The sequence below is a fragment of the Babylonia areolata genome, chromosome 10, assembly GCF_041734735.1.
Source record: "Babylonia areolata isolate BAREFJ2019XMU chromosome 10, ASM4173473v1, whole genome shotgun sequence".
Taxonomy (NCBI): Eukaryota; Metazoa; Mollusca; class Gastropoda; order Neogastropoda; family Buccinidae; genus Babylonia; species Babylonia areolata.
The window spans coordinates 23,170,592-23,190,591 of NC_134885.1; the positions used below are offsets into that span (position 1 = coordinate 23,170,592).

At 46.7% G+C, this 20,000-nt stretch overlaps 1 protein-coding gene across 1 annotated transcript in view; it reads left to right on the top strand.

Moving 5' to 3' along the window:
• The first annotated feature begins 2,241 nt into the window (after window positions 1–2,241).
• Window positions 2,242–20,000, top strand: part of LOC143286315 (uncharacterized) — a 103,835-nt gene continuing 86,076 nt past the window's right edge. The window contains exons 1-4 of the mRNA XM_076593854.1: window positions 2,242–2,459; window positions 2,894–2,921; window positions 6,417–7,449; window positions 14,075–14,167. Coding sequence (XP_076449969.1) covers window positions 7,170–7,449; window positions 14,075–14,167 — 373 coding nt within the window. The 5' untranslated portion in view covers window positions 2,242–2,459; window positions 2,894–2,921; window positions 6,417–7,169. The remainder of the gene's footprint in view (window positions 2,460–2,893; window positions 2,922–6,416; window positions 7,450–14,074; window positions 14,168–20,000) is intronic.

The following is a 20,000-nucleotide window of genomic DNA, read 5'->3' on the forward strand; positions in this document are numbered from 1 at the left end:
AAAAATATATATGAATGAATGAATAACTAAATGGATAAGATTAACAATACTGTCATTATTATTACTCTTTTTTTTTCGTAAATATTCTTCATTGTTCTTATTATTGTTGTAATTGTTGTTATTATTATTGTTGTTGTTGTGATTGTTGTTGTTGTGACTGTTGTTGTTGTTGTTATTATCATTATTATCATGAGATATCACGCGTAATCTTGAAAATAAACACTGAGCGTTTACAAATAGAAACACACACACACACACACACGCACGCACGCACACACACACACACACACACACACACACACACACACACACACACACACACACACACACACACACACACACACACACACACACACACACACACACACACACACACGTACATATCAAAAACACAGTATACAAACATTATGAAATCATTCCACCCTCACCCCCCTCCAGACACACACCCAAACACACACACACCACACACAAGCACGCACGCACGCATGCACACACACACGTCATAGTACATAAATATGAATTGTACACAATCCAAAATGCAACATACAAGTTCTGAAACTCTTAAGCTCACTCACTGACTGATAGTCATTTGGGTTCATACTGGAAAGGGATGAGCTGTTGAGAATTATTCAGGGAGGGGGGGAATGGTGGGGCTTGAGACTGAGATTTGAAAGACTGCAGCGAAGATGAGTGACGGAGGAGAGGCTGAGGAAGTTGATTCCAAAGAATGGGGGGACCTTGATAATAAAACCTGCGTTGGTCATACGTTTTGGTTCAAATCAAAATCAAATCAAATCAAAAAACACTTTATTAATCCACATGGAAATTAAGTTGTGCAATCACAGGCTCATTGTAAACACTGGCATAAAATCATGCGCAACATAAGAAGAGATTAAAACTAGTCAAATAAGAATTCCCAATAGCTGACGATATACTACCCCCCCCCCCCCCCCCCCCCCCCCACACACACATACTCATGTTAAGACAATAGGGTATTGCACAACAATATCAACAAATGAAAACCTCCAACTAAAAAAGGGTATAGATGACTAAAAATGGCATGCGCGCACGCACGCACACACACACACACACACACACACACACACACACACACACACACACACACACACACACACACACACACACACACACACACGCACACACACGTTAAGACCATAAGGTATTTAACAACAATACATAAATAAAAACATCAAGGGAATAAATCGTATACATAAGTAAAATGCACACACACACACACACACACACACACACACACACACACACACACTCATCATTCGAGCAGGGGGGAGTGGGGTGGGGTGGGGGTGGGGGAATCTTAAGCAGACGGGTGTCAGAAGAAGAGCGGAGTTGGTGTGAGGGTATGTAAGGATGACGAGATTGGAAGGATACTGTGGGCCAGCAGGCTCAATGGACTTGAAACAAAGAGAGTACGACTTTGTGAAATGGTAGCGGGAGCCAATGGAAAGCATGGTCAAGTGAAGTTCATTACGAGGTCGTTTCGAGGAAGGTGGCAGAAATGGTTAAAGCGCGGTCAGCTGCCAACAATACAGAGAGTCCGTGAGGGTGTGGGTTCGAGTCCCGCTCGCGCCCTTTCTCCCAAGTATCCGTGACTGGAAAATCAAAACCCGGCGTCTAGTCTTTCGGATGAGACGATAAACCGAGGTCCCGTGTGCAGCACGCACTTGGCGCACTGAAAAAGAACCCATGGCAACAAGAGTGCTGTCCTCTGGCAAAACTGTGTACAAATCCTCTCTGATAGGTACACAAATACATTAGTATGCACTCAGGGCCTGACAAGCGCGTTGGGTTATGCTATTGTCAGGCATCTGCCTAGCAGATGTGGTGTAGCGTATAATGGATTTGCCCGAACGCAGTGACGCCTCCTTCAGAAACTGAAACTAAATTCCGCACTGGGGGGTTTGGGGGATGTGGGGGACCGGGGGGGGGGGGCAGAACCTGAAGTGGGGGGGGTAGTCCCGACAGGTAGCACCTTGCCCCACAGAGGGCAGGGCAGGGCAGGGCAGGGCACGTGCTGCAAGGTGCGGAGGGGAGAGGGGGCGGGGGGGGGGGGGCGGCGGTGCCGGCTGCAGACAGACAGACAGTCAGGGAGGGAGGGAGGGAGGGAGGGCAACCAGCTCCAGTGTGGCCCCCACAGCAGCAAGCGCTGCTGCCGCTAGCAGGAGTGTGTGTGTCTGTGTGCAACAAGTGACAGTGACGGTGTTGCACGGGGCCGTGTGTGTGTGTGTGTGTGTGAGAGAGAGAGAAAAAGAAGGGGAAGATTCCAGAAGTGGTTAGGTATTGTGCTTCTCGCCTTGCCCCTTTAGTGCTTAGACGTGCAAGGGAGGACACGAGGGTTCAAAGCAGGACTTAACGAGGAGTGCTGTGATGTTGTGCAGTTGTGCGGTGCTTGTCACTCTTGGTTTTCCCCTAAATGGAGTGTCCGTAGTCTAGCGCTCGCCTTCAAGTTGTTGGTTTTGGGGGCGTTAACGATCGTTTCGGCGTTATTGTGTTTCTCCTCTAGTTTTTCATTTCTTCATTTTTCTTTTCTCCTTCTTCTTCTTCTCAAGTCTTCTTCTTCTTCCTTTTCCCTCCGATTTTCGTTTCTTCTTCTTCTTCGTCTCCTTCTTCTTCTTCGTCTTCTTCGTCTCCTTCTTCTTCTTCTTCTTCTTCTTCTTCTTCTTCTTCTTCGTCGTTCTTCTTCTTCGTCTTCTTCTTCTTCTTCTTCTTCTTCGTCTTCGTTGTCGTCGTCTTCTTCTTCTTTTGGTCCGGTCTTCCTCCCCGGCCCTTTTTCTTTCTTTCTTTCTTTCTTCCTTCCTTTCTTCTTTCTTTCTTTCTTTCTCTCTCTGTGACTAAATTCAGTGGATTGTTACAGTGGAAAGTGACTGTTCCCCGGGAAGGCGGTTTGTATCCGAGACTGTTTTCCGTGATGTGGAGTGACGTGTGTGGGTGTTGAGGGGTGTGTGCCGGGTGGGGGTGGGGTAGAATTTTAACGCCGTCAGCACTCCCGGCCTGTTGCGCAGTATAGGGCGCTACCCGCTTCTTGCACTTCAGTCATACATCAGCTTGACACGAGAACAGCTTTCCATACCCGTCCTTTTTTTTTTCTTTTTTTCTTTTTCTTTTTATTTTTTCGTCATTTTATTTAATGTAATTTTTTTATTCCCCTTTTGTCCTCTCTCCAATCCTCAGCTTGCTTGAAAACTTGTTTCACCCTCTCTCTCTCTCTCTCTCTCCCCCACTGCCCACTCACCTCCACCCCTCTCCTTCCATTCCTCAGCCTTACTTCGTCAAACGTGTTTGCTTTGAAAACAACACGCTAAATTCCAAAAAACATAAAAACAGGGTGAAACATTCACTTTTTATGGTGCTTTGATTGCTTTACATCGTGCATTCTTTGCGAACTTGAGATGTTTTTGTTTGTTTGTTTGTTTGTTTTTTTACACGTCGGCAGATTTCTTCATGTAGCTGCCCACTTTCTGTGGCAGTATATTTGAGGTGAGTGTTTTTTCTCATTTGAGTAATGACAAGAGTACTGGGCCATGCAGCTCGATCTGTGCCGTAACCCCCGAAAGCGGAGTATGGCTGCCTACATGGTGGGGTAAAAACGGTCATACACTTCATGCAGATGCCCACTTTCTGTGGCAGTATATTGAGGGTTTTTTTCCTATGTGAGTAATGAACAAAGACTTCTGGACCCATTTCGTATTCTTTTCCGATGTGTCAGTGTAGGATTATTCCTTGATGTCTTGAGAAAGTCACGTGAATTACCCTGCACATCACGAACTATTTTCTCAAGCCATGAAAGTTGATTTTCAAAGATTAACAAATAGTAAAGAGTGTTGACTCTCTCCATTCACAAGGTACACAACTTCAGGTCAGTGCTGCTTACGCTACCGATTCAGCTAGTTGAAAAACCACCGAAGCAACCATGTGTTCTGTATTGTCCATGTGTTCTGTGTGGCTCGTTCAGGATTAAAGAGGCTATGCCAGTCTTGAATAAAAGCTTATTTGTGTTTGCACATTTCTTCTGTCTTTGCTGTTGTGTGCACATGTCAAATGATCGGTAAAAGGACAGGCCCGGCGCTTCCTTTTTTGAGGAAGTGTCTGGGTTTGTTCCAGTGTACCTTTTATTTACCTGTGTGCTAGCTGAATCGGTAGCGTAAGCAGCACTGACCTGAAGTTGTATACCTTGTGAATGGAGAGAGTTAGCACACTTTACTATTTGTTAACCATTTCATCTCCTGGCCTCATTATTTGTTAATTTCCATTTGATTTTCAAAGGCTGCATTGCACCGCGAATTGCAACCCAGTTATCTTGACAGGAAAGTAAATCCGTGTTGGGTTGATGAAGGGGTTATTCTCTCCCCTCACCACGAAGGGTGTCCAGGTATCCACGAAGGTATCCAGGCAAACGCCCCGTCAGTTATAAATCCTTTTTTCAGACCCCCACCCATAGATGGACTGCACCAACACGTTCATGACACCATCATCCATGTCTCCCCACCCCACCTCCTTCTGTCCCAACCTTTCAGAAACCTTCAGTACGGGGAGACCTTGACTTTTATTTCTCCATCGTACTGCACATTCATGGCGAGTTTTTCAGTAGAGAGTGGTGCATTTAACGTAACTGGTGGTACTTGCGTAGATATTTGGACGTAACAGGGGCTACTTTGGTAGGTATTTGGACGTAACAGGGGCTACTTTGGTAGGTATTTGGACCTAACAGGGGCTACTTTGGTAGGTATTTGGACCTAACAGGGGCTACTTTGGTAGGTATTTGGACGTAACAGGGGCTACTTTGGTAGGTATTTGGACCTAACAGGGGCTACTTTGGTAGGTATTTGGACCTAACAGGGGCTACTTTAGTAGGCATTTGGACCTAACAGGGGCTACTTTGGTAGGTATTTGGACCTAACAGGGGCTACTTTGGTAGGTATTTGGACCTAACAGGGGTTACTTTGGTAGGTATTTGGACGTAGCAATAATATTTGTGTGGTTATTTAAGACTGGAAGATTGCCTAAGTTTAAATCTTTGATGTAACAGGATATTGTAAAGCAATAGGGGGTACCTCGGTGAACACTTTGACCAAGAAGGGTACTTAGGTGGACATGTTATTTAACTGCCAGCCTGACGCCATGGTGACTGGACGTGGATGACCCTGACAGTTAGTACCCTGTGCCCGTGCAGTGAAGTCCGGGGAAGGGAGTTCCTGCAGCCCCGTGAGGCCTGTGACCTCACACAGCAACGCTGGACACGATTCGTGTTTCCATAACCAACCCAACTCCGGCATGGTTTACAATATCTTTAACATGCGTGTTTCATGCTCTGCATGTGCATACACACAAAGTGGGTTCCGGCTCCAGCAGGTCTGTACGTGTGTTGTGCCTGGGAGTTAGGGGTAAAATGTCCATCCAGTACCCTGTAGACGCAGCCAAGATTCGAACCCAGGACCCTAAGTTTTGAAAGTCCAGTGCTGTAACAAATCGACCGTCGTACCCGTCAGCAGTAAGCGTTTCTCTGATTTTTCGAACACCACTCTTGACTGTTTTCTTTAATTTCATGTCTTTCCACTTTGAGTGATGTTAGTCTAAGCTGTTTCTTGACCACACCTTGTCTGTTTTCGCTATGGTTTTGTCCTCTGCTTGTTTTACCTGACAAGGGTCGCACAGCTTTGTGGTGTTCATTTTTCAGGGTGAGGGTGGGGACGGGGGGGTGTGGGGGGGGAGGGTAAGTAAGGGGGACAGGGTCACCAAAAGCATCAGTCTGGAGACGGGCACGTCTATCACGTGCATAACCCACTTCTGTTCAGAGTTTCTTTGAATGATATCCTTCTAACCACCCATTAAGGTCCACATGGCCATTATTGATCGGGTCACAAAGCTTTCATTCATTATTTTGTCAATAATTATGTTGGAATGTCCAGGCTGGGTACCCCCCCCCCCCCCCCCCCTCCCCCGACAGTTAGGTGTCTCCGTCCTGACGATGACACGGAGTATTTAGAACATTGTGGGCCTTGGTCGGTGGACGTTTGTGGGGGGATGATCTCTGTGCTACATGTCTGTGAAACACAGCACAGGACAAACCTTTCTTTCTGTTCAGTTCTTGTCTTTCCATGAGAAATTCTGTCACATCGATTCATTCCCCCTTTCTCCTTTCTGGGAGTGGAGTGCTTCAGCTCTTCACACTCATCCAGGATTTGTTAAGTATTTTGTAGTTGCTATCGGCAACAGTGGGAGAATGGATCCTTTAAATTAAGTTTTGAGGGCAAGGTCGTTTCTCCGATCAACTCAGCAGTGTGTGCATGCATGTGTGGGTGTGTGGGTGTGCTGTCACTGTCAACAGAGTGACCTTTGACCTTTGACCTCAGATATCGGCCATACTGGTGTCTGTGTAGGTTATCGACACGCGCTTTCGTGCTGCACGTGTCACGGAGCTGCCTCAACGTTTCACAGTTTCACTTTCAGTGCCAGAGAAAGAGAGCGTTTGTTACCCCACTGTTCCTGCCTGGACAGGTCCACGACAACACGTTCTGACGGCAGTTAGTTAACAAAGAAACTCTTTCTTTTTCGATAGACTTTTTGTTTCGACGAAATACACACACACGTGTTATTTTTTTTTATTTCTCCTGCTAATTTCGGTGAGCGCTGTTGTGAGCGTGGACAGGGGGTGTTGACGCCTCTTTGCACGAACCGGTGACCAGTACTGTGTCATATATATCCGGACAAGTGCCGCCTCAAGGCTGACTCGTAACGTCATAATAACCTTCTGTCGATTTAGTTTAGTGCCAGTCACCGACAACGAATCGTAGACGAACTAAACAAGGAATACAACCTGTAAGGAACTGACAGGAAAGTTCGGAACGACAACAGAATAGACACACCCACAGGAAATCAGTACTCGTCTTGCTAAGCATAGAAAAAGGTACCACCACCACCACTACTACAACTCAAACTATTATTTGCCTTCTCCTACTTCTGCCGTTGAAAAAAAAAAAAAACAGACATCAGTACCCTCCTGCATGAACGCCGCCTCCTCAGTGTTGCAGTGACCAATAACAGTCAGTCTCCCAACCACACACCACAACCTATAACCAATCAAAGCCGCGGACACACCCCGCAACTGTAGTAACGTCCAGCCAACGCGCAAGATGTCTCGCTACCACAGCCGTCCCCAAGCTGGACAGAGCATCATCAGCATGCTCTCAGGACGCTACCAGGAGGCGGACTCCCCTGGGGGAGCAGGAGGAGGGGGAGGGCGGTCCCTGGTGGTGCAGCACGGGCCCGGGGTGATGGCAGGTAAGCCAGGGGGCGCGGGGCAGCTGCAGCAGCAGCGCAGTGAACAGACCTCCTATTCCTTTTCGCAGGAGGAGGAGATCAAGCAGGACGGCCGTACCGTGTTCAAGACCAAGGAGGAGAAGTCCTTCAGTGGTGAGTTAGTTCCCCTTTTGTGTGTGTGTGTGTGTGTGTGTGTGTGTGTGTGTGCTTGTTTGTTTGTGTGGTTATTTGTGTGCTCTGTGTGTGTGTGTGTGTGTGTGTGTGTGTGTGTGCTTTTGTTTGTGTCTTAGTTTGCGCGCTTGTTTGTGTTCTTATTTGTTTATGTGGTTCTTGGTTTCTTTGTGTGCTTATTTATTTGTTGATTTATAAAATTATTTGGTTGTTTTGTTTTGTTTTTATTCATTGATTGATTTATTTTTCTTTTCATTTATTCATTTATTTAATCATGTATTCATTAGATTTATTCATTTACATATTCATTGGTTATTTTATTTGTTGTGGTTCGTGACAGTAACGGTAATGAGCGCATTTTTTTTCTCTTTTATTTTATCTTATTTATTTTACTTTGTTTTTTTCTGGTCTTTGTCTGTCTTGATGCCTGTGTGTCTGTCTGCCAATCTGTATGTTTGTCTGTTCTTTCTCTCTGTGTGTCTCTTTGTCTTACTGTCTGTCTCTCTGTCTCTCTCTCTGTCTGTCTTATTTTCTGTCTTTCTTTTTATTTTTGTCATTTTTTGTATTATGTCTTTCTCTTCCGCCATCTGTTCTTGTGCCTCTTTCTCTTTCCGCGTTCCTATCTTTTTTTCTTTCTTTTTTTTCCTCTGACTCTGTGAACACCCCCCCCACCCACCCACCCACCCACCCACGCCCCCGCCCAACCCCTGTGTCCCCCACCCCTCTCTCTCTCTCTCTCTCGCTCTCTCTCTCTATTGTTTCTTCTCTCGTTTATCGTCTTTCTCTGGTGTGTCCTGGTTTACTCCTTGCAATTTCAAACTGAAAAAAAAAAAAAAAAAAAAAATCATGTATGTGTGTCTGTTTCGCTGTGTCGAATCTGTCTTTCATCTACGGTTCCTCCTTGATCTGTCTGTCCGTCTGTCTCTCTTGAACTGTGATTATGTGTATTAGATAACCCAGTTTCATCATTTTCATCTCATGTGAGATTTCATATATGATGGTATGATCAGCTAAGGACACGCATTCACGCACTGTTCGTCGGTATCTGTACGAAAGCCATTGTACACGTTTTGGTCGTTTCTGAGGGTGTTTCAAAAATCATTATCCAGTTGTGCGCTTTGTCAATGCCGCGATCTTTCTGATAGTGTGACGGTCTTTTCTAAAGGCACGTCAAAGTTATTGTGCTGGTGTTTCAAAGTCTACATCCAAGTGTCACAGTTATTGTGCTTGTGTCCCAAAGTCTACATCTAAGTGTCACAGTTATTGTGCTGGTGTCCCAAAGTCTACATCTAAGTGTCACAGTTATTGTGCTGGTGTATCAAAGTCTACATCTAAGTGTCACAGTTATTGTGCTGGTGTATCAAAGTCTACATCTAAGTGTCACAGTTATTGTGCTTGTGTCCCAAAGTCTACATCTAAGTGTCACAGTTATTGTGCTGGTGTCCCAAAGTCTACATCTAAGTGTCACAGTTATTGTGCTGGTGTTTCAAAGTCTACATCTAAGTGTCACAGTTATTGTGCTGGTGTCCCAAAGTCTACATCTAAGTGTCACAGTTATTGTGCTGGTGTTTCAAAGTCTACATCTAAGTGTCACAGTTATTGTGCTTGAGTCCCAAATTCTACATCTAAGTGTCACAGTTATTGTGCTTGTGTCCCAAAGTCTACATCTAAATGTCACAGTTATTGTGCTGGTGTCCCAAAGTCTACATCTAAATGTCACAGTTATTGTGCTGGTGTCCCAAAGTCTACATCAAAATGTCACAGTTATTGTGCTGGTGTCCCAAAGTCTACATCTAAGTGTCACAGTTATTGTGCTGGTGTTTCAAAGTCTACATCTAAGTGTCACAGTTATTGTGCTTGTGTCCCAAAGTCTGCATCTAAGTGTCACAGTTATTGTGCTTGTGTCCCAAAGTCTACATCTAAGTGTCACAGTTATTGTGCTGGTGTTTCAAAGTCTACATCTAAGTGTCACAGTTATTGTGCTTGTGTCCCAAAGTCTACATCTAAGTGTCACAGTTATTGTGCTTGAGTCCCAAATTCTACATCTAAGTGTCACAGTTATTGTGCTTGTGTCCCAAAGTCTACATCTAAGTGTCACAGTTATTGTGCTGGTGTTTCAAAGTCTACATCTAAGTGTCACAGTTATTGTGCTTGTGTCCCAAAGTCTACATCTAAGTGTCACAGTTATTGTGCTTGTGTCTCAAAGTCTTTATCCAAGTGTCACAGTTATTGTACTGGTGTTTCAAAGTCTACATCTAAGTGTCACATTTATTGTGCTGGTGTTTCAAAGTCTACATCTAAGTGTCACAGTTATTGTGCTTGTGTCTCAAAGTCTTTATCCAAGTGTCACAGTTATTGTGCTTGTGTCCCAAATTCTACATCTAAGTGTCACAGTTATTGTGCTGGTGTCCCAAAGTCTACATCTAAGTGTCACAGTTATTGTGCTTGTGTCCCAAAGTCTACATCTAAGTGTCACAGTTATTGTGCTTGAGTCCCAAATTCTACATCTAAGTGTCACAGTTATTGTGCTTGTGTCCCAAAGTCTACATCTAAATGTCACAGTTATTGTGCTGGTGTCCCAAAGTCTACATCTAAGTGTCACAGTTATTGTGCTGGTGTTTCAAAGTCTACATCTAAGTGTCACAGTTATTGTGCTTGTGTCCCAAAGTCTGCATCTAAGTGTCACAGTTATTGTGCTTGTGTCCCAAAGTCTACATCTAAGTGTCACAGTTATTGTGCTTGTGTCCCAAAGTCTACATCTAAGTGTCACAGTTATTGTGCTTGTGTCTCAAAGTCTTTATCCAAGTGTCACAGTTATTGTACTGGTGTTTCAAAGTCTACATCTAAGTGTCACATTTATTGTGCTGGTGTTTCAAAGTCTACATCTAAGTGTCACAGTTATTGTGCTTGTGTCTCAAAGTCTTTATCCAAGTGTCACAGTTATTGTACTGGTGTTTCAAAGTCTACATCTAAGTGTCACATTTATTGTGCTTGTGTTTCAAAATCTACATCTAAGTGTCACAGTTATTGTGCTTGTGTTTCAAAGTCTACATCTAAGTGTCACAGTTATTGTGCTTGTGTCTCAAAGTCTTTATCCATGTGTCACAGTTATTGTGCTTGTGTCTCAAAGTCTTTATCCAAGTGTCTCAGGTAATGTGCTTGTGTCCCAAAGTCTCTTTTCAAGTGTCAGAGGTATTCTGTTTGTGTCCCAAAGTTGTTGGGTTTTTTTTGCTTTTGTTTTTGTTTGTTTGTTTTTTTCAAGTGTCAGAGGTATTCAGTTTGTGTGCCAAAGTCACTTTCCAAGTGTCAGAGGTGTTCAGTTTGTGTCCCAAAGTCACTTTCCAAGTGTCAGAGGTATTCAGTTTGTGTCCCAAAGTCACTTTCCAAGTGTCAGAGGTCTTCAGTTTGTGTCCCAAAGTCTCTTTCCAAGTGTCAGAGGTGTTCAGTGTGTGTCCCAAAGTCTCTTTCCAAGTGTCAGAGGTATTCTGTTTGTGTCCCAAGGTTGTTGGGTTTTTTTTTTGGTTTTTTGTTTTTTTCAAGTGTCAGAGGTATTCTGTTTGTGTCCCAAGGTTGTTGGGTTTTTTTTTTGGTTTTTTGTTTTTTTCAAGTGTCAGAGGTATTCAGTTTGTGTCCCAAAGTCTCTTTTCAGGTGCCAGAGGTGTTCAGTTTGTGTCCCAAAGTATCTTTTCAAGTGTCAGAGGTGTTCAGTTTGTGTCCCAAAGTATCTTTTCAAGTGCCAGAGGTGTTCAGTTTGTGTCCCAAAGTCTGTTTCCAAGTGTCAGAGGTATTCAGTTTGTGTCCCAAAGTCTCTTTCCAAGTGTCAGAGGTATTCAGTTTGTGTCCCAAAGTCTGTTTCCAAGTGTCAGAGGTGTTCAGTTTGTGTCCCAAAGTCTGTTTCCAAGTGCCAGAGGTATTCAGTTTGTGTCCCAAAGTATCTTTTCAAGTGTCAGAGGTGTTCAGTTTGTGTCCCAAAGTATCTTTTCAAGTGCCAGAGGTGTTCAGTTTGTGTCCCAAAGTCTCTTTCCAAGTGTCAGAGGTGTTCAGTTTGTGTCCCAAAGTATGTTTTCAAGTGCCAGAGGTATTCAGTTTGTGTCCCAAAGTATGTTTCCAAGTGTCAGAGGTATTCAGTTTGTGTCCCAAAGTCTGTTTCCAAGTGCCAGATGTATTCAGTTTGTGTCCCAAAGCATGTTTCCAAGTGTCAGAGGTATTCAGTTTGTGTGCCAAAATCACTTTCCAAGTGTCAGAGGTGTTCAGTTTGTGTCCCAAAGTCTCTTTCCAAGTGTCAGAGGTGTTCAGTTTGTGTCCCAATGTCTCTTTCCAAGTGTCAGAGGTGTTCAGTTTGTGTCCCAAAGCCTCTTTCCAAGTGTCAGAGGTGTGTGTTCCACGGGGCTGTTCCCCTCCCAGGTCCCCATTGTGTTCTGTACCCCTCGTTCCGGGCAGACTTGTTTCTTGTCGACGTGAAGCGTTCATGGGGACATGTGACACACTCTGCCAGGACTTGTGTGGTCCTCATGGCTGTGTATGTGGTTCTCATGGCTGTGTGGTCCTCATGGCTGTGTGGTCCTCATGGCCATGTGGTCCTTGTGGTCCTCATGGCTGTGTGTGTAGTCCTCATGGCTGTGTGTGTAGTCCTGTGTGTGTAGTCCTCATGGCTGTGTGATCCTCATGGCCGTGTGGTCCTCATGGCTGTGTGGTCCTCATGGCCGTGTGGTCCTCATGGCTGTGTGGTCCTCGTGGCCGTGTGGTCCTCATGGCCGTGTGGTCCTCATGGCTGTGTGGTCCTCATGGCCGTGTGGTCCTCAAGGTTGTGTGGTCCTCATGGAAGATGTCTGCGTGGAGAAAAGTGAAACATCCCCAGACATGTCACGTGGATGCAAATCGCGATCATCCGGCTTTGGCAAGGAACAGTGTGGAAAAAGGGACTGCTCCATCATGGTCTATAATCTTGCCTTCTCACTTATCTTATAATCTTGCCTTCTCACTTATCTTCTTTTTCCCTTTGAAATGAAGAAATAAGATCTGCAAGAATACTATTGCCAGGTCACAACAGCCCAGTAATATGAATCAAATCAAACCATTCTGCGATTAGATTGAGATGGGATAATAGCCACTTTCAGAGAAGGCAGACACAGAAATGGACGATTTTGAAGATTTTACAACCACATACATAATTTCTGTTCCAGGCAATATTCTCTTAAAGAAGAATTGGTAAAAAAAAATGCGTTTGACGTGCTGGAGGGGCGGTGTAGGAAAAGACTAGGTGAAGGGGTATTGAGTAACGCCCCCCCCCGCCCCCTCCCCTCCTCCCACACACACACACACACGCGCGCGAAAGACACCCCAGCTCACACAGTGATTAAAAACAAACTAGATACACACGCTCCTGGCATTTGCACATGTTGCTTTCCCGGCCCTCATTGCTGCAGGATCTCTGGGAGACCACGGCAAAGGGGAAGTTTAAACATGGAAGGGAGAATACTGAATGAACGCGTGGAGCAAACTGATGGGTCTTGTCTCTTAATTATTCTTTAATGAGTGGAAAATGATTTTTTTTCCCCAGTTGTTCGCTGTTATTGTGATGTTAGCATTTTGGTCTGCTTGTAAACAGACATTTGAATTTTTTTTGGGGGGCGTGGGGGGCGGGCGGGGGGGGTCTTCTTTTTTTTTCTTTTTTTTTTTTTGCGTTCGTGAGCCACAACTCCCACGTTCATTTGTATGTACGAGTGGGGTTTTATGAGGATGTTGTTTTACCCCGCTATGTAGGCAGCCATACTCTGTTTTCAGGGACAACAGACCATTGATAGGTCGGCCCCGCCCCTCTCTCCCAGTCATGAAACACACATCTGTATTTTAATGTCAGCTTCAAGAGCGCTGTGTTCTTGTATCGATTAAGAGACCAAAAAAAAAAAGGTGTGGGGTCGTTGCTCTCTTTTGATTATTCGGTCCTAGTGACTCCGAACAGGCCATTGAGTCAGCCAAGGTCAGTTGTGGGGCGTTCACAAACGGATGTTGACCAGGTTGTGTTGACTAACCAGGTGAGGTGTGTCATCACGCTGTGTGTGCTGGTCTCATGCGTGTTGTGTGGGAGCAGGCTCAGCCCCACGGCGGTTTGTGGGTCTGGATCTGGTTCCCTTGACACGTCACCGTTCACACAGTGATGCTGAGATGGAAACAGATCAAACTTCTTTCTTCTTTTTTTTCTTTTATAATTTTTTTTTAATGATAACGGTTGGTGATGCTACTACGAGGTGGACCAAAAGAATATTGGTGAAAGTCGAATTACGTGGAATAAAAGAGGCGATTTATCGAGCCATAGGCTCTTCTTCAGGCAACTGAAATGAGTGACAAACAGGACACATTAGTGAAGCAGTATCCTTTGTGACCATTAATCAGACCTTTTTTTTCAACACCTTACTCATCTGGCACCAGTTTTTTTGTGTTTTTTTTCTTCTGCAGGTAGCTAGCGTGTCACTGTGGATTTTTTTTTTTTTTTTTTTAACACACCATAGCGGTCAGTTATTTGGGCGAGGGTCGCAGCCTGAAATGTTGTTGTCCAGTGTGAAGGAAGTACAGTCAGTGCAGGCTGTTGGTGGCACCGCTGTTTCAGAACGACCTCAGTCTTGGGCGGGCGGCAGCGGCAGCGTCAGCATCGAATCCCCGGCCCCCAAAGTGTCCATCCGGACGATCACGCTGAGCACCAGTAAGTCCGGCGGCATGTGCACGTGCAACACGCGTGCGGTGACACTTGATAACAATTCGCCGTGTGTGCTCGCTCTCAAACAACCACAAAGGAAAACATTTTCGCTTTTCTTTTTCCCAAAATAACTGGAAAGAAAGGCAGTCGGAATAAGTCCATGTGGTTTTTGACCTTGCATGCAAAAAAAAACAAACTTGTCGATGTCAGTTTTAACCTTGGATTGCGGCTTGGCGTTTTCCGCTCTGGCAGTTTTTGTTTTTCCTTCCACACACACGTGAAAACTTTTTTTGTTGTTGTTGTTGTTGTTGTCGGCTGTGAGGGAAGGGAGAGTTTATCGTTTTCTCCAGACCCTTCCACCTCTTTCTTCTACCCCCCTCTCACCCCCCCCCCCCCACCCCCTCCCCCCTCCCCACCCCAACCCCTCAACTTACCTTGTTCTGTCTCTGTGTGTGTTGTGCCAAACAGAGCTTCTTGTTGTTGTTGTTGGCTGACTTGGCACTTTGGGGTTTGCCGCGTGTAATTCGTCTGTTGGTTTGAACACATTAACCCTATTTTGGTCGGTTTTGACGTTTCGTGTTAACCTCCTGACCGGTCCTTCTGTGTGTGCGTGCGTGCGTGCGTGCGTGTGTGTGTGTGTGTGTGTGTGTGTGTGTGTGTGTGTGTGTGTGAATCTTTGTGTGTGTGTACGTGTGTGCGTGTATTCTGGCGTGTGAGCACGCGTGTGCTTGTGTGTGTGTGTGTGTGTGTACGTGTGTGCGTGTATGCTGGCGTGTGAGCAAGCGCGTGCTTTTGTGTGTGTGTGTGTGTGTGTGTGTGTGGGTGTGTCTTTGTCTCTGTGTGTACGTGTGTGCGTGTATGCCGGCGTGTGAGCAAGCGCGTGCTTTTGTGTGTGTGTGTGTGTGTGTGTGTGTGTGTGTGTGTGTGTGTGTGTGTGTGTGTGTTTGCATATCCGCAATTACCTACAGTTATCTCTGGGTTGGGGAATACCTGCCAGCCACAGCAGTGTCACCACTGCCACATTTACAGCCCACCATTCCGCAACCCTTTTCTCAACTTGATCTTTTTTGAAAGTTCCGTGTTCACTTCGTGGTCTGTCCCTCCCTGTGTGTGTGTGTGTGTGTGTGTGTGTGTGTGTGTGTGTGTGTGTGTGTGTGGCTCTGTGTGTGTGTGTGTGTGTGTGTGTGTGTGTGGCTGTGTGTGTGTGTGTGTGTGTGCATATTTGTGTATCACTCCAGCTGAGGGAATGTCTGACAGGCACAGGAGTGTTATCACATTTACAACCCCCCCCCCCCTCCCTAATTCTCCTCTTGCGCCCCCCTCCCATCCACCGAGCCCCCCTACCCTCTCCCCCAGTCCCCCCCCCCCCCACACACACACACCCCTACCCTCCCGTTTCCACTACTCCCTCGCATTTTTGTGTTAAGGAATTTCCGATTTCAATGTAACAGAACTTTATAAAATTGTTGTGCTCGACTAGCTAACTGGTAAAACGCAAGCGGATTTGAATCTGATATAATTGTTAACGTCGTTATTTTTATCTTCAAAGTATATCGTTGATCATGTGTCCCAGTTTAGATAATGTGTGGAAGGCAGACTCAGTCAATTGGGTTTTCGTTTTTGCGAATGACGTAGTGTGTACAGTGTGTGTGTGTGTGTGTGTGTGTGTGTGTGTGTGTGTGTTTCAAACTGTGAACCAAATGCAAACAGGCGTCAGCAGCTTGCTGAAATGAAAAAAAGTCAGGAAAACCATAAGACAATACATTGGTCGAAATGAATATCAGCTGACCACAAAGGGGGAAAGAAAAAAAAAAGGGGGGGGGGGGGAGGGGGAGAGAAAGTTTGGCCACGTGACAAGATTCGACGGGGTCTCCAAGACCCTCCTTCAAGGAACAGTGCAGGTGGGGGCTGGGGGGGGGAGGGGGGGGGACGAGGCAGTCAGCGAAATAAGGGCACAGACAAACATTTAGTGGAAGGAGAGGAGCTTTGCCGAAAATTCAGGACCCATCCCACGACCGCTAGAAATGGAGAATGTTGGTGATGCGTTCAACAGTGCAGCGCCCCCCCCATGACCAAACCAGGTTTCGGAACCAGTAACGGTTAAAGTGACGTGAGCAAAGGAAACACCCCCCCCTCCCTCCCCCGAGTTCCCCCCTCCCCTCCCCCCCAGCAGGGCCACACCATTGGTCAGTTTCTGCTTCGGCTGGAGATACACACGTGGACAGGCTTAGTGCAGCAGGAGGTTCGAGTCAAGGTTGGGAAACTTGGTGTTGAAGTTTTCAGTTTCAGTTTCTCAAGGAGGCGTCTCTACGTTCGGACAAATCCATACAAGCTACACCGCATTTGCTAGGCAGATGCCTGACCAGCAGCATCGCCCCAACGCGCATGGTCAGCCCTTGAGTGCATGTATATGATTATGTTTATCTGATATCAGAGTGGATTTCTGATGCCAGAGGACAACACTCATTGACATGGGTTCTTTCTTCAGTGCGCCATGTGCTTGCTGCACACGGGACCTCGGTTTATCGTCTCATCCGTATGACGAGACGCTCAGTTTGATTTTCCAGTCAAATTTGAGAGAGCTTTGAAAGCCCGAGAGCGGTATTCGAACCCACATCCTTCAGGACTCTCTTTACTGGCAGATGAGCGTCTTAACAATTGTGCCACCACCTTCCCCCCTTTGCTGATGAAGGACCCCGGGAAATGTTCCGTGGAGCTGTGTGTACAGCGGTGTGGACTGTAGAAGAGGAAGTGGGGGTGGGGTGGGGGTGGGGACAGAGGTTTAGATGTTGAAGAGTATCTAAGAAACACAGCATTGTTGGGGTCATATTTCTCTTCCATTAATGTTAATGTTTTCCTCCATGTTGATATCTGACACAAACCTGGGGCAGGCTTTCAAGTTTAGATGTGGAAGAGTATCTAAGAAACACAGCATTGTTGGGGTCATATTTCTCTTCCATTAATGTTAATGTTTTCCTCCATGTTGATGTCTGACACAAACCTGGGGCAGGCTTTCAAGGCCTGGTCAGTGTGTTGGGTTCCTATGGATTAGTCCGCACGCTTAAACACCTCTGACATCTGAAACTGGGTGATGGACAGACAGCAGTGGATAGTGGACAGACAGCAGTGGGTGATGGACAGACAGCAGTGGATAGTGGACAGACAGCAGTGGGTGATGGACAGCAGTGGGTGATGGACAGCAGTGGATGGTGGACAGCAGTGGATGATGGACAGCAGTGGATGGTGGACAGCAGTGGATGGTGGACAGCAGTGGATGGTGGACAGCAGTGGATGGTGGACAGCAGTGGATGATGGACAGACAGCAGTGGATAGTGGACAGACAGCAGTGGGTGATGGATAGCAGTGGATGATGGACAGACAGCAGTGGGTGATGGATAGCAGTGGATGATGGACAGACAGCAGTGGGTGATGGACAGCAGTGGATGATGGACAGACAGCAGTGGATGATGGACAGCAGTGGATGATGGACAGACAGCAGTGGATAGTGGACAGACGGCAGTGGGTGATGGATAGCAGTGGATGATGGACAGACAGCAGTGGATAGTGGACAGACGGCAGTGGGTGATGGATAGCAGTGGATGATGGACAGACAGCAGTGGGTGATGGATAGCAGTAGATGATGGACAGACAGCAGTGGGTGATGGACAGCAGTGGATGATGGACAGACAGCAGTGGGTGATGGATAGCAGTGGATGACGGACAGACAGCAGTGGGTGATGGATAGCAGTGGATGATGGACAGACAGCAGTGGATGATGGACAGCAGTGGATGTGGGACAGCAGTGGATGTGGGACAGACAGCAGTGGATGATGGATAGCAGTGGATGATGGTCAGGAATGAATGATGGACAGCAGTGGATGTTGGACAGACAGCAATGGATGAAGGACAGATAACAGTGGATGATGGACAGCAGTGGATGTTGGACAGACAGCAATGGATGAAGGACAGATAACAGTGCATGATGGACAGCAGTGGATGATGGACAGCAGTGGATGATGGACAGACAGCAGTGGATGATGGACAGCAGTGGATGTGGGACAGACAGCAGTGGATGATGGACAGACAGCAGTGGATGATGGACAGACAGCAGTGGATGATGGACAGCAGTGGATGTGGGACAGACAGCAGTGGATGATTGACAGCAGTGGATGTGGGACAGACAGCAGTGGATGATGGATAGCAGTGGATGATGGTCAGCAATGAATGATGGACAGACAGCAGTGGATGATGGACAGATAGCAATGGATGATGGACAGACAGCAGTGGATGTTGGACAGCAGTGGGTGATGGACAGACAGCAGTGGATGAAGGACAGATAACAGTGCATGATGGACAGCAGTGGATGTTGGACAGACAGCAGTGCATGATGGACAGCAGAGGATGATGGATAGCAGTGCATGATGGACAGCAGTGGATGATGGATAGCAGTGCATGATGGACAGACAGCAGTGGATGATGGACAGCAGTGGATGATGGACAGACAGCAGTGGATGATGGACAGACAGCAGTGGATGATGGACAGCAGTGGATGATGGACAGACAGCAATGGATGATGGACAGACAGCAGTGGATGATGGACAGACAGCAGTGGATGATGGACAGACAGCAGTGGATGATGGACAGACAGCAGTGGATGATGGACAGCAATAGATGATGGACAGCAGTGGATGATGGATAGCAGTGCATGATGGACAGACAGCAGTGGATGATGGACAGACAGCAGTGGATGATGGACAGACAGCAGTGGATGATGGACAGACAGCAGTGGATGATGGACAGCAGTGGATGATGGATGAGGGACAGCAGTGGATGATGGACAGCAGTGGATGATGGACAGACAGCAGTGGATGATGGACAGACAGCAGTGGATGATGGATAGCAGTGCATGATGGACAGACAGCAGTAGATGATGGACAGACAGCAGTGAATGATGGACAGCAGTGGATGATGGACAGATGATGATATTCGGCAACACGTGGAGGAGGTAAGGCAGCAACAGCGAGACGTCATTTCATTGCAGACAGTGACAACAGAAACAGAAAGATACTGCTGTCCACATCACACGTGCCAGCCAGGGGATAAGCTCAGTGCAGATAGTTCAAAGCCAAGCAACAGAAGAAGCGGATGCAACAGCATCCACGCCACGCAAGGACAGGTTCCTGCTGACTGGGCGGGAACAGGTGTCAGTGTTCAGACTCCGAACAGGCCACAACCCACCGCCTAAACCACCACTCACACACTGAATTCCTCGCTGGTCACTCAGCACGGTGCCTCCTTGGGACTGACAGGCCAGACAACAAAACACCTGCTGCAGTCCCGCCCCCTCCATGAGGAGCTCAGGAAGAGGTACTGTACTGGCCCGACCCAACTCCAGTGACCCGGAGGCTCCACGGCTGTGTGCAGGGCCTGCAGCGTACAGCTGCCTTCATCGCGGAGACTGGGGTGTCCCACGAGCGAGACGAAGAAGAAGACAAGTGAATACACTCGACAGTGAGAAAGCCGCGTCAGAAGGGAGTCCCGCTATCACTCTTCTTCTTCTTCTGCGTTCGTGGGCTGCAATTCCCACGTTCACTCGCATGTACACGAGTGGGCTTTTTACGTGCATGACCGTTTTTACCCCGCCATGTAGGAGGTGTGCATGCTGGGTATGTTCTTGTTTCCATAACCCACCGAACGCTGACATGGATTACAGGATCTTTAACGTGCGCATTTGATCTTCTGCATGCATTTACACACGAAGGGGGTTCAGGCACTAGCAGGTCTGCACATATGTTGACCTGGGAGATCGGAAAAATCTCCACCCTTTACCCACCAGGCG